The 14,011-nt window shown below is 42.6% G+C and overlaps 1 protein-coding gene and 1 pseudogene across 4 annotated transcripts in view; one reads left to right on the top strand and one right to left on the bottom strand.

Moving 5' to 3' along the window:
* The window catches only part of MYLK (myosin light chain kinase), a 285,327-nt gene that overhangs the window by 152,361 nt on the left and 118,955 nt on the right, over positions 1 to 14,011 (top strand). For all 4 annotated transcript variants that reach the window (XM_043473161.1, XM_043473160.1, XM_043473157.1 and 1 more), the window contains 3 exons: positions 11,220 to 11,268; positions 12,388 to 12,553; positions 13,475 to 13,640. In XM_043473161.1, the coding sequence (XP_043329096.1) occupies positions 11,220 to 11,268; positions 12,388 to 12,553; positions 13,475 to 13,640 (381 nt within the window). The remainder of the gene's footprint in view (positions 1 to 11,219; positions 11,269 to 12,387; positions 12,554 to 13,474; positions 13,641 to 14,011) is intronic.
* On the bottom strand, positions 3,665 to 4,146 carry LOC122445121 (annotated as a pseudogene).

The raw sequence follows: 14,011 nt of genomic DNA, 5'->3' as shown, positions 1-14,011 counted from the left end.
GAGTCGGACACGACTGAGCGACTAAACTGAACTGAATTATATTTCCCATTTATACTCTTTATAAACTCTTTTCAGTCCATAACACCCCCGATCACCCTCCTTTTTGTAGGTGTATATGCCCTATTTTTTTTCTTACCCAGTCAGAATATTAAAATGCTCTGAATTTTTGTCCTTTTCTGTCTCTTCAAAGTTAAATATATAAATGTGGTAGAGATAAAACTATTCTTTTTGCCCCTACAGTCTCATTGTTAAACATTTGTGTGTCAAGACTGCCTTGGCAGAGGCTCACATATTTGCTACATGGAAAATTTAGATGACGAATGTCTCAGTCTCATTCTGTTCTTGAAGGATGACTTCCAATTCCTTGTCTCCCTCCCTCAGCTGTTTCCACCTTCCAATTTGCCTCTGAAATATATACCAGCACCGCTGACTGGCCCAGTTTTTACTCTTGATGGTGCCATCTTTTCTCCTCATCTCTTACTCCTCCATCCGGTTCTCTCATCTCCACCCCAACCCCCGCATACTTTCCTGTTGCTTGTAGTCCTAGCCTCTTCTTCATTCATCAAACTTTATTGCATGTGCTAACTTTGTGCTGTTATCTAAGAGCAACAAGACTTGGTAATTGTGCTCAAGAGACTGACTTTCTTGACCTCATATTTCATCGTTATGTGACGATTAGGCAACAACATCAGGATGCATTTAGGAAGTGCTGACTGTGTGGTGCTGTGTGGGAGACAAAATACTTTGTCAGATCCTTTCTGCAAGAACCTGGTTGGTCAGATAAGACCCAGACATGTTGAAAGCTAAGTCAAAACACAACCCCAGTCATGAAACAGCATTGGTTTATCTGCCAAATGATTGGCACATCAGCTCTGTAAGCTTAGAGGAGGATGAGATATCTGGAGGCTGAAATGACCTGTGATGTCTTCTTGGTGGAGGAAGGACTTGGTTAGTCCTGGAGGAGCAGGTCAGATGGATGCTGTTTGGATGGTAGAGTGTGATTCTGATGATAGGGATGGGAGAACAGTGGAGAGAATTAAGGCCTGGAGTGGAGGGTCGGGCAGGAGCAGAGATAGTGGGAAATAAAGCTGAAGGAGAGATTGGGAATGGGACCGTGGGAGGTCTGGAGCATGAGGCCAGGTAATTTGTAGAGTCATATCCATTCCAGAGTATGAGTGGATGGTTCTGCCCTTAATCGTTGCTTTTCCATTTTCATACTTCATGTAGCTCTCCAGGTGAAAGGAAAGGAACCTGAACTGTTGGAGGCCATTCCCTATGAATTCATGGCCTGATGGGTGTAAAAATAAAGACCTAGACTGTAAAAAAAAAAAAAGAAAGAAAGAAAGAATGAAACCTTAAAAGAAGATAACATAGCAAGATAAGTTACAGACCACTGCTCCCCTTAGCTACAGCTAGAAGAACAGACATACTATGTGCTTACTTCTGCTTCATGAATCTTCTAACTTATTTTTATTTTTCTGAACACATGAGTTTCTACCACACATGATCACAGATTTTTCACATGTTCCGTGTTTGATACACCAATCCAGTGGATGGAGGAGCCTGGTAGGCTGCAGTCCATGGGGTCGCAAAAAGTCGGACACGACTGAACGACTTCATCTCCACTTTTCACTTTCATGCATTGGAGAAGGAAATGGCAACCCACTCCAGTGTTCTTGCCTGGAGAATCCCAGGGACGGGGGAGCCTGGTGGGCTGCCATCTGTGGGGTTGTGCAGAGTCAGATGCGACTGAAGTGACTTAGCAGCAGCAGCAGCATTTTGTGTAATTCTGAGCAAAAATGGGTTGCTTATTAGTACAATGAATTTCTCCAGAACCATGCTTACAATAACCTTCCCATACACTACACTTGCCCACTGGGTGGTTTCTGATCAGACATCCATATAGTAGCTGCAGCCAAATTACTCCCACCACATCAGACCCACAAATGAGGAAGAGCTCAAACCAGAGGTGACTTTCTCTTGATTTCCTTTCTGATAAATTTTTATAGAATCAGTCTTTATGACTTAAGTGCTAAAGGGAATGCCTGTTACTTGGCTTGGTGTTTGGAGGGGGGAATCACAATGGAAAGTAACTCTTGAGAAGTGAGCTGGGATGCCTGGGAGTCTTGGCCTCAGAAAGAAGACTCTAAAGGAAATAGCCATTTTCTCTCTTTAGAAGATCTAAATCCTTTTCAGAGTACTTATTTAAGACAACTTAGAGATCACTGGTTGCCATTTATTGAATTATTCCTCCCTCCAAAATGAAACTTCAGGTCACTACTCCTTTGAACTCACTGAGTAGGATATGACTACCTTATCCATCAACGACTGGGAAGTAGTTTATCTTCTGAGTGGTGAATGTTTTATTTCAACCCCTTGAGGAAGAATTGGTTTTTTAGTTCATCAATTCCTGGGGACCCAAACAGAACTCCTGAAATGTCTACTTGACATCATGGGATGACCTCCTTAGCCTTATGGAAGGATGAACAGCTGACCCTTGAACAACACAAGTTTGAAATGTGTGGGCCCATTTATACATGGATTTTTTTCAATAAATGGTACCTGTATTTTCATTTAATTAAGTGTGGGGCAAAGTTTGTCTTCGATTAGAGATCACAATAATCAAATCAAAAGAACTAGGGTTTAAGTCCCAGTTCTGTACAAGTCATTTCAACTTACTCCCCTTGGGTGAGTCATGTATCAGTTCTTGCGTTTTTGAGACAGATTAACAGTATGTGAATCTTCTACTTTGGGGTCGATGCCCCCAAACCCCATGTTCTTCAAGGGTCAACTACTTGTTACTGAGTGTCATTGTATAAGAATAATGCACATGTGTACCTTCCGTGGAGAATGCACTGTGGTGTGGCAGTGACCTCCAAACTCACTGACTGATTGGAGGCAGTAGAGTGAACCGTTTATATGGGGTGAGGCCCCTGCTTATACAGGGACAGGCAGTCCCTGGGAGAAGCCTGTTAACATTTATGGTCAGGACTTTCATGACTCCTGGAAGACACAGGGAAAACTTTGACAGGTGACACCACAAACCTTCTTGGGAAGGAAGGCAGCCCAGCCACCTGGTCATCCTGAAGCTCCCTTCCCTTCCCCAGCCCATCACCAGATCCTGCTGGGCCAGCTCGTTTGTCCCCACTGCCGCCATTCCAGCCCATCATCTCTGTCCTGTTGCACAGATTCCCAGCTTGTCTCCCCAGTTCCACACATACCCCATTGTAAATCAAAGGGGACTTTATCAGTCCCTCCCTTCAAATCTTCCAGTGAGGATTTCTACCTTTAAACTGAAATTCAAGATCTTCAGCAGGCCCTGCACTGGAATGTCCCCTCCCCCATCTTTGAAGCACTTTGTCTTTCTCTTAAGGCTCAAGTTTTAGTCTAGTTTTTATTACACACATCAGTCTACTGGCTGAAGCCCTAGTTAATGCCTTATGCATAATAGGGACTGAATCTGCGTTTTAGTACAGATGAGGTCTCAAGGATCCCATGTCAGATAGCAGAAAACTGTTTTGACACCACACTTACAGCCATTTTCCCCCCATTTTTTCCACTTCAGTGGTCTGTAACTTGTCTTGCTATGTTATCTTCTTTTAAGGTTTCATTCTTTCTTTTTTTTTTTTTTTTTTTACAGTCTAGGTCTTTATTTTTACGCCCATCAGACCATGAATTTATAGGGAACGGGCTCCAACAGTTTGGGTTCTTTTCCATTGGTCCTCACGAAGTATGCCTCTCTGGGTGGAGCAGGCTGGCACTTCAGATGAACCCAAGTCCCTTTCTCTTTGGCTTCCTTCTTTTTCTGATCATTTTCCTTCACATGTTTCAGGAAGCTATTTCGGCTCATAGAATGCTTAATATGCTCAATATGCACATTAATTCTCTTGGCAAGAATCTTGCCCTTAACTTGTTTGTTTACAATGATGCCAACAGCATGCTGGGTAACATTGTAGACTCTCCCAGTTTTGCCATGGTAACATTTGTGGGGCATTCCTTTTTGAATAGTACCCATTCCCTTGATATCTACAATATCACCCTTCTTGTAGATTCACATGTATGTGGCCAAAGGTACAACCCCATGTTTTCTAAAAGGCCTAGAGAACATGTAGCAGGTGCCCTCCTCTTTCCCTTTGTGTTGGTCATTTTGGCGAATTACTGAAAGATGAAAGGGCTCATTCTTTTTTTGTTTTATAATATGAGTGCTCTGTTATTTATCCTAACATTGCTTTTTCTTTTTGCTATATTTTTTTCTTCTTTTTTCTCTTTATTGAGATACAGTTGACATATAACATTGCTAACACTACTTTTTATTCTGGTGTCCACCTGTATACCTTTGTCCCTTTATTTCCATGACTATACAGTGTTTTGTGATCATTCACCTTTAAATCCAAACATGCATATGAGTCAGTGCAGGCATCTGTTTTGTTATGTCTTCTAATGTGCCTGAGCATTTACATTTTGAAATAGTCATACTTGAACATCTATTGATGTTCAATATTGAAATTTTATATTGAAATAAATATTATTATAATTTACTTTCTTTTTATTTCTCCTTAATCTTTTACTTAGGGTTTTACATTTGTTTTCTCTTTGAACTTATATAGATAGATGGTTAGTTTCAAATATTGATTCAGCATGGCACAGGGGACCTTGCTAAATACATGTTATAAAAAGTGGGCACATGTTCTGATTGAGTGAAGAACCACTATTTTAAGCAATCCTCTTAATCCAGTATCTACTTTGAAGTTGCCTACAAGTAGGGTGACTGCTCCCTGGTTTGCCTGGAACAGTCCTGATTTATTCCTGTTGTCCTGGCAGAATTATTAAATATGTCCCTTTCACTGTCCAGAGACCCTGTTTAGATAATAAATTGTATCACCACATGTTTTTAGAAGCATTTCTTCTTTTTACCATCGTGATTACCTTATTACCCTTTTCAGCAGCATTCTCTGTGTCTACTTAGCCTTAGACAAAAAGTGCTAGGTCCCTCCACTGTTGAACTTTTCACTCCTTAAACCTGCCAGTATTCTCTTTTACTCATCCTTGAAAAATCTGAAATTACTGTTTAAATACCTTCAGTGCCTTTTTTTCCCTCTCACTAACTTGATCCTGTCTTCATCAATTCTCTTAACTTACTCTTCTATTTTTGGCATTTCTACCTTAATCCCCTTTCCACTCTTTTTCTTTCTTTCTTTTTTTTTTTAACATAACCTTGCTGTTCTGCCAGATTTTCATACTTTCACAAAATTAATTTTGCCTTATCTGACAATTTGCAGCTTCAAATTTTTGCCTATAAATAGACCTTGTTAGCTATTTTAGTCCAAATTCTCTTTTTGCTTTGATGTATGTCTTTGGTGTTGACACACATTAAAATAAGCATTCCTCAATTCCATTTTTAGCTGACTTCTTTATATGTTACCTTTGGATTGTACCATAAACTGCTCTTACTCTGATATATAAGTACCTCCAAACAGCATTCTTTTGTTACTCTTTGAGGAAATGCCATATTTTTTACTTTATTTTCTTTTTTTTAAGGAGTAAAGGAATTTTAACTTTTGGATTAAGACATTTGGCTCCCAAGAGTTTTAAAGATGCTTAGTCTAACTTCTTTTATTGTGATAAAATACACATTACATTAAATTTGCCATTTAAATAATTTTAAAGTGTACAATTCAGTGGCATTAAGTACATTCACAATGGCGTGCAGCTACCAGCACTGTCTAGCTCCAAAGCTTTCCATCATCCCAAACAGAAACCCCACACCCACTGAGGAGTCACTCTCCTTCCCCCTCCTCCAGCCCCTAGCACATACTCATCTGCTTTCTGTCTCTGTGGATTTGCCTCTTCTGAACATTTCATACAAATGGAATCATATATTTTGTGTATGTCTGACTTTTTCCACTTAGCATAATTTTTCAAGGTTAATCTGTATGTAGCATGTGTCATCACTTTATTCCTTTGTATGACTGAATAGCATTTCATTGTATAGAGAGACCTTACATTGTTTATCCATTCATCCGTTGGTCAGTCTAATTTTTAACAGCATGAAATGAGTGGTACAGTATAATGTTATAAGTGCAGTGAATGGTACAGAGATATTTTATTTTAAACTTTTAATTTTATATATGCGTACAGCTGATTAACAAATGTTGTGATAGTTTCAGGTGGAAAACAAAGTTACTCGCCATATACATGTATCCATTCTCCCTCAAACTCCCCTCCCATCCAAGTTGCCACATAACATTGAGCAGAGTGTGCTATATAGTAGAAACTTGTTGGTTATCCATTTTAAATATAGCAGTGTGTACATGTCCATCCCAAACTCCCAAACTATCTCTTTCTCTCATTCTTCCCCCTGCTGGTAACCATAAGTTCATTTTCAAGTCTATTAGTCATTTTCTGTTTTGTAAATGAGTTCATTTGTATCACTTCTTTTTAGATTCCACATATAAGGGATATTATATGATATTTCTCTCTGTGTGTTTGACTTACTTCACCCAGCATGACAATCTGTAGGTCCATCTATGTTGCTGCAAATGACATTATTTCATTCTTTTTAATGGCTGAGTAATATTCCACTGTGTGTGTGTGTGTGTGTGTGTGTGTGTGTGTGTGTGTGTGCTATATCTTCTTTATCCATTCAGTACAGGGATATTTTAGATGAGAGTCTTAGTGGTTGGCATGTGACTTATGCTGGGGATAGAATGTGTATAAGAGGTTATAACATTTGGATATATTTTCTTCTGCGTATTTTATATTTTATTTATGTTTGGGTCATTTTACTATGTTTGGGTATTTTATTTCACTTTTACCTGCTTATGATCACATTGATTAGAAAAGTTTGCATGCTGCTCCTTTTTTCATAAAATTCATTTGTTTAACAAATATTTGAATGCCTATAATGTGATGGGAACTAGTGTGTTTACCTCTGATGGATACAAAGTTCTGATAAGGATATGGTTTGGAAGTTATCAGCTTATGGGTATTATTTAAAGCCATAGGACCAAGACCTCCCAGGGAAGAGTCCATAGCACTGAGGAGAGGACCCAAGACTCAGCCCTAAGGTGCTCTTGGTGATAAAGTTCCAGGAAAGAAGGAGGTTGAGGGAGAACAGGCAACCTGGTAAAAGCAGGAGAGTCTGGAGGAAAAAGTGTTGGAGGGGATGGCCCCTGGTGTCAAGTGCTACTGAGTGAGATGGGGAAGAGGTTGGACCACGGGGTTTAGCAAGGTGGTGGTCAGAAGGGAGCTCAGTGGAGTGGAGAGGATCACAGCCCAGCTGGAGTGTGCTAAGGAGCTCATGATGTAATGTTTGAAAATAGTTCTGAATGTTTCATTTATTCTGAAACATAATTCAGTGGCAGAAAAAGATTCTAGTTGTACATTTTAACTGAGCCACTTATTATCTCCCTATCAACGTGTGACATTTGCATTGTTTCCAATATTTACTATTACCAACAAGACCACAGTGAGTAGCTTTGTAAACTTTCTTTCCTACTTTTAGCATCATTTCCTTTGACTAGAGAGACAGAAAGGAAGATGCTGGTCTAAGAGGAGAGCATCTTTAAAGCTTACAATTCTCATGTGCTCAGACACTTTCTGAAAGAACTGACTAGTTGATATTCTTCCAATGTTATCTAGCATCTTGACCTCCCTGAACAGGTCTTTCCTTTTATCTGCTTATAAGTTCTTTTAACCTTGAAAAGAGAATCTAATGAGAAGTACTAAACCCACATTATGGGATGAAAATTATACACAGCTAGTTTAGTTCAGTTCAGTCACTCAGTCATGTCTGACTCTTTGCAACCCCATTGAGTGCAGCATGCTAGGCCTCCCTGTCCATCACCAACTCCAGGAGTCTACTCAAACTCATGTCCATAGAGTCAGTGATGCCATCCAACCATCTCATCCTCTGTCATCCCCTTCTCCTCCTGCCTTCAGTTTTTCCCAGCATCAGGGTCTTTACAAATGAGTCAGCTCTTCATATCAGGTGGCCAAAGTATTGGAGTTTCGGCTTCAACATCAGTCCTTCCAGTGAATATTCAGGACTGATTTTCTTTAGGATGGACTGGTTGGATCTCCTTGCAGTCCAAGGGATTCTCAAGAGTCTTCTCCCAACACCATAGTTCAAGAGCATCAATTCTTTGGTGCTCAGCTTTCTTTATAGTCCAACTCTCACATCCATACATGACTACTGGAAAAATCAAAGCTTTGACTAGACAGACCTTTATTGGCAAAGTAATGTCTCTGCTTTTTAATGTGCTGTCTAGGTTGGTCATAACTTTCCTTCCAAGGAGCAAGTGTCTTTTAATTTCATGGCTTCAGTCACCATCTGCAGTGATTTTGGAGCCCCAAAAAATAAAGTCTCTCACTGTTTCCACTGATTCCCCATCTATTTGCCATGAAGTGATGGGATCAGATGCCATGATCTTAGTTTTCTGAATGTTGAGTTTTAAGCCAGCTTTTTCACTCTCTTCTTTCGAGGCTCTTTAGTTCTTCACTTTCTGCCATAAGGGTGGTGTCATCTGCATATCTGAGGTTGTTGATATTTCTCCTGGCAATCTTGATTCCAGCTTGGGCTTCATCTAACCCAGCATTTCTCATGATGTACTCTGCATAGAAGTTAAAAGCAAACTGACAATGTATAGCCTTGACGTACTCCTTTCCTGATTTGGAACCAGTCTGTTGTTCCATGTCTGGTTCTAACTGTTGCTTCTTGACCTGCATACAGATTGCTCAAGAGGCAGGTCAGGTGGTCAGGTGGTATCCCCATCTCTTTCAGAATTTTCCATAGTTTGTTGTGGTCTACACAGTCAAAGTCTTTGGCATAGTCAATAAAGCAGAAGTAGATATTTTTCTGGAACTCTCTTGCTTTTTCGATGATCCAAAGGATGTTGGCAATTTGATCTCTGGTTCCTCTGCCTTTTCTAAATCCAGCTTGAACATCTGGAAGTTCACAGTTCACGTATTGTTGAAGCCTGGCTTGGAGAATTTTGAGCATTACTTTGCTAGTGTGTGAGATGAGTGCATTTGTGCGGTAGTTTGATCATTCTTTGGCATTGCCTTTCTTTGGGATTGGAATGAAAACTGACCTTTTCCAGTCCTGTGACCACTGCTGAGTTTTCCAAATTTGCTGGCATATTGACAGCAGCACTTTCACAGCATCATCTTTTAGGATTTGAAATAACTCAACTGGAATTCCATCACTTCCACTAGCTTTGTTTGTAGTGATGCTTCCTAAGGCCTACTTGACTTCCTGTTCCAGGATGTCTGGCTCTAGGTGAGTGATCACACCATCATGATTATCTGGGTTGTGAAGATCTTTTTTTGTATACTCCTTCTGTGTGTTCTTGCTACCTCTTCTTAGTATCTTTTGCTTCTGTTAGGTCCATACCATTTCTGTCCTTTATTGTGCCATATTCACCTGAAAAGTTCCCTTGATATCTCTAATTTTCTTGAAGAGATCTCTAGTCTTTCCCATTTTATTGTTTTCCTCTATTTCTTTGCATTGATCACTGAGGAAGGCTTTATCTCTCCTTGCTATTCTTTGGAACTATGCATTCAAATGGGTATATCTTTCCTTTTCTCCTTCGCCTTTCCCTTCTCATCTTTTCACAGCTGTTTGTAAGGCCTTCTCAGACAACCATTTTGCCTTTTTGCATATCTTTTTCTTGGGGATGGTCTTGATCACTTACTCCTGTACAATGTCACGAATCTCCGTCCCTAGTTCTTCAGGCCCTCTGTCTATCAGATCTAATCCCTTGAATCTATTTGTCACTTCCACTATATAGTCATAAGGGATTTGATTTAGGTCATACCTAAATGGTCTAGTGGTTTTCCCTACTTTCTTCAATTTAAGTCTGCATTTGGCAATAAGGAGTTCATGATCTGAGCCACAGTCAGTTCCCAGTCTTGTTTTTGCTGACTGTTTAGAACTTCTCCGTCTTTGGCTGCAGAGAACATAATCAATCTGATTTTGGTATTGACCATCTGGTAATGTCCATGTGTAGTGTTTTCTCAGCTAACTAAATAGTTATATTAAGAGAAAGCACATGTACAACAATTGCCAACCCATATGGAACCACGATGTGAATGTGATGCCACTGTTTGCTATTAAATCTTTTTCACTGAGATCTTGGTGTAACCTTAAACCAGATGTGGCTGAGGAAAGTACTCATCCATGAGCTTCATCCTCCACTCCTATGTTCCTGTGCATTCATGTGTGATCCGTACTGGGATTTAAGGAAGTTTCCCCTTTTCCAGGAAACCCCCTGCAGATATCCCACTGCAGCTGCCTGCTGTTATCAGGGAATGACTTCTACCCTTCCCACGAGTGCTTTGGGTGGGGTTTTATAAACATTCCCAGCCTATCACAAAAAGATAGCAACTTTCAAGCCCATTGTCATCTCAAAAATTTCCTCCTCTCCCCTTCTCCATTCCTCAAAAATATCCCTCCACTCTGTGGGCACTTCCTGGTCTCATTGTGAGTTGTTCCTCCCAGCAGCAGCAGTTAGATAAAGGAGGTGACACCAGCCACCTGGGTTTGCTGTTTAACTGCTTCCTGCCCAGCACAGCAGCACCCCACTGCGGACCGGCAGTGCCCATTGTCCTGCTGGTGCCTGTCCTGGGAGGTACTGGCTTCACTGGAGCTCCTCTCCAGTGATCTGCTTGTTCCAGCTGGACAGATACAGCTGTTTGCTGGGCCTTAAGTGGGGTGGTGATTGGGTCAGATGGGAATGGACTTGGCAAGAGTGATGCATGTGCATCTCTCCCTGCTCCACTCCGTTGGCTCCTTTTCTGGAGAGGTCCTAATTTCCACAGAACATCCCCAAAGTGGAAGGTCCAAGAACATATAACTGCTCAGCAGAATGGTGGAGTGTCCTAGAACAGGCAGACTGGGATGCTTTCCTGTACAATTACTGGCTCTGTGACTCAAGAGGGTGACTTCACATCTCTGAATCTCATTTTTTCCCACCAGTTTAAAAAATATAGCAGGATGATGTGATACCAGTCTGCTTAAATTATTACAGGAAATCCATGCAATGATATACGTAAAGTAACCACCATAGAGCCTGACCCAGTACAGCCTCAATCAAGGTGAACTGTTACCATCATTATCTCACCCCATACTCCTTGTTGACTCCCTGACTTTTGTTGCTCCAAGTTGGTAGCTCAGACTTGGCTCTTCAAGCCTCTTTCTCTTTGTTTCCTACTTGCAGGGAGCTCTGTGAAGAAGCCTGGTCAGGCTGTTGTTTCCAAAGCCTTGGGGTAAGTTCTGGGGTGTTCAACCCAGGGTAAGGGCTGGATTGGCTCCTGTTGCCTTGGCACAACAGCCTGGGGAGCAAGTTTTCTCAAGCATCCCAGATTATAACTAAAGCAGGAGCCTACTGGGGTGTGACATGTCATTCACACAGCCCCTCCCTACCCTGTGGCCTCTGTGGATCGCTCCTTTGGTCCAGCTGCTAAATGCAAGTGGGCTATGTGGCCATAGTCTGCAGGGGTCTCTAATAACCAAGACCAGAGTCAGAAGACCTAAAATAAGCAGACTTAGACGAGGCAGTCAATATGTGACTTTTCTTTTGGCAAGTAAACCTATACTGGCAAGGGTAAGTAAAAATGGCTGCTATAACGAACAAGCCCCTAAATCACAAAGGCTTAACACAAGGGAAGTTTATTTCTTATTCAAGCAAAATCAGTTCATATTTTCTCAGACAAGTGGAGAACCTTCCAGCTAAATTTCAGGGACCCAGGCTCCTTCTGTTTTGTGGCTCCATCATCTCTTCGGCAGAACTCTCTGCATCTAGCCAGAAGAGAATCACACGAGAGGTTTTGAACGGTCCAGCCTAAAAGTGGCACATAGTGCTTCTGCTTTCTGTTCACAGTCTGTTGGCCAAAACCTAGGCTTTGGCCAGAGCTCAGTAGAACTCAGGTGTACCTATATTCAATGAACTTCCCAGGTGACTCAGTGATAAAGAATCCACCTGCCAATGCAAAAGTTGCAAGAGACATGGGTTCAATCCCTGGGTCAGGAAGATCTCCTGTAGTAGGAAATAGCAACCCACTCCAATATTCTTGCCTGGAAAATCCCATGGACAGAGGAGCCTGGCGGGCTACAGTCCATGGGGTCACAAAGAGTTTAGCATGACTGAGTAACTGAGCGGGAGGAGGAGCACAAATTCAAGGGACTAGTAAATGAAGACTAGCCGCACGCTCAGGAGGTAGAGGAAATAGGTTTTGGTGCCACAGATATTTTCCAGGAATGTATTTGAGCCACAGAATTGGGAAGGTTTCCCTTTGCTGGTTTCTGAGCCCATCTTGAGTGACTTGGGTGGGGACAGACAGAAAAGGATCTGCATTGCTATGGATTTCCTGCTGATCTTTTCCCAGGGACAGATTTGCAGCCCCTGCTGTGGAGACCCGTCCTAGCATCTGGGGAGAATGTCCACCAAAATTTGCTACCAAGCTGGGCCGAGCAGTGGTCAGAGAAGGACAGATGGGGCGATTCTCCTGCAAGATCACTGGCCGGCCCCAGCCACAGGTCACCTGGCTCAAGGTAGGGTTCTATCTGTCCTAACTCTGGGTGAGATCCCTGGGCTAGCAGGAGTCTGTCTTCCCAATCAGTCCCTGCCACTTCAACTGTAGATGGCCCTCGAGTTTCTCCTGTGTTTGGTAGCCATGCCTGTTCTTGCCCCTGTTCGCATACTCTCCCTGTCACTCAGCCCACAATGTCCTGTAATCCACACACTCACAGAACAGCATAAAACTTCTGAGTCAAGACAGACCTGACCATGTCAAGAGAGTGGACTTTGAAATCTGGGGCTGATTTCAAGCCATAGCTCCCTGATTCACAGAGCATGTGATGCTGGGCAAGACATTGGTCTTTTAGAACCAGGGTTTCCTTATCTGTGAGGCAGAGATAGTGCCACCAACCTCAAAATACTGTTGGGAGGCTCCATGTGGGAGTGCTTTATAAATCACTGGGGCTAGACATTGTGAAGACAGAGGTGAGGAAGCTGGGGAGTGGAGGAGGAGTGGGTGTAAACAGGGCAGCGAGGAGATCAAAGCCAGGGAGAGTAGGTTTTTCATGGGTGGAACTCCTGGATAAAAATGAGCGATGGGGTGCCTTTTCCCTGTGTCCTGATTCTCCTGTTCTGACCCTGGAACATCTATAAAAGGAAGAGGGAGGCAAAGGAGAACTAAAGTGAGGAATGTAGAATTTTCTACCTCAAACTCGGGCTCCTTTCAAACAGGTTCCATGCACCTGCTCTCAACTGGACGGAACACCATAGTGCATCCATACAGCAGTCAGGGCCCTTGGGTGGCCCTCAGGCTGCTCTCCGAGCATGATGACAGAGCCCAGAGCAGAGGGCCCTGCTGCCCATGCCTGGTGTCTGTCCCATGTGGATTGGCAGGAGACAGGACAGAGCTGAAAGGTGAGCAGTTTCTCTGACCAAACTGCCTGTGCCGTCCACAGGGAGATGTTCCCCTGCAGCCCAGTGCCCGTGTGTCTATGTCCGAGAAGAATGGGATGCAAGTCCTGGAAATCCACGAGGTCACCCGAGATGATGTGGGAGTGTACACGTGCATGGTGGTGAACGGGTCAGGGAAGGCCTCCATGTCTGCTGAGCTTTCCATCCAAGGTATGGTCCAAGCTCTCCATCCAAGGGCTGTGGGAGGGCTATTGCAGAACTGTCCCTTCCGGGGTCCCTAAAGGACCTAGAAGGAGCTGCTTGTTCATTACACATCTGTGTGTTACACATGTCACACTTATGTACTCGGGTATCCGTCCCCAGGTCAGCATCTTGAATCAGAAGAATGGGTGGGTGAGTAGCACAGACGCAGCCAAGGAGGAAGATACTTCACCTGTGTCTGCACACCTGGGTTCAGTTTTTCCTTTTTGCTCAGACTCCTTTTTTATTTACAGTTCTAATTGCCTTTTGGAAGAGTGCACATTGCTAGTGTCTTCCCATCACCTCATACTTACCCAGCCTAAAATTTATCTCAGTGTCCA

This window comes from Cervus canadensis, chromosome 7, assembly GCF_019320065.1.
Source record: "Cervus canadensis isolate Bull #8, Minnesota chromosome 7, ASM1932006v1, whole genome shotgun sequence".
Classification (NCBI taxonomy): Eukaryota; Metazoa; Chordata; class Mammalia; order Artiodactyla; family Cervidae; genus Cervus; species Cervus canadensis.
Note: the sequence above shows the minus strand (reverse complement) of the source record. Positions and strands in the feature narration are given on the sequence as shown.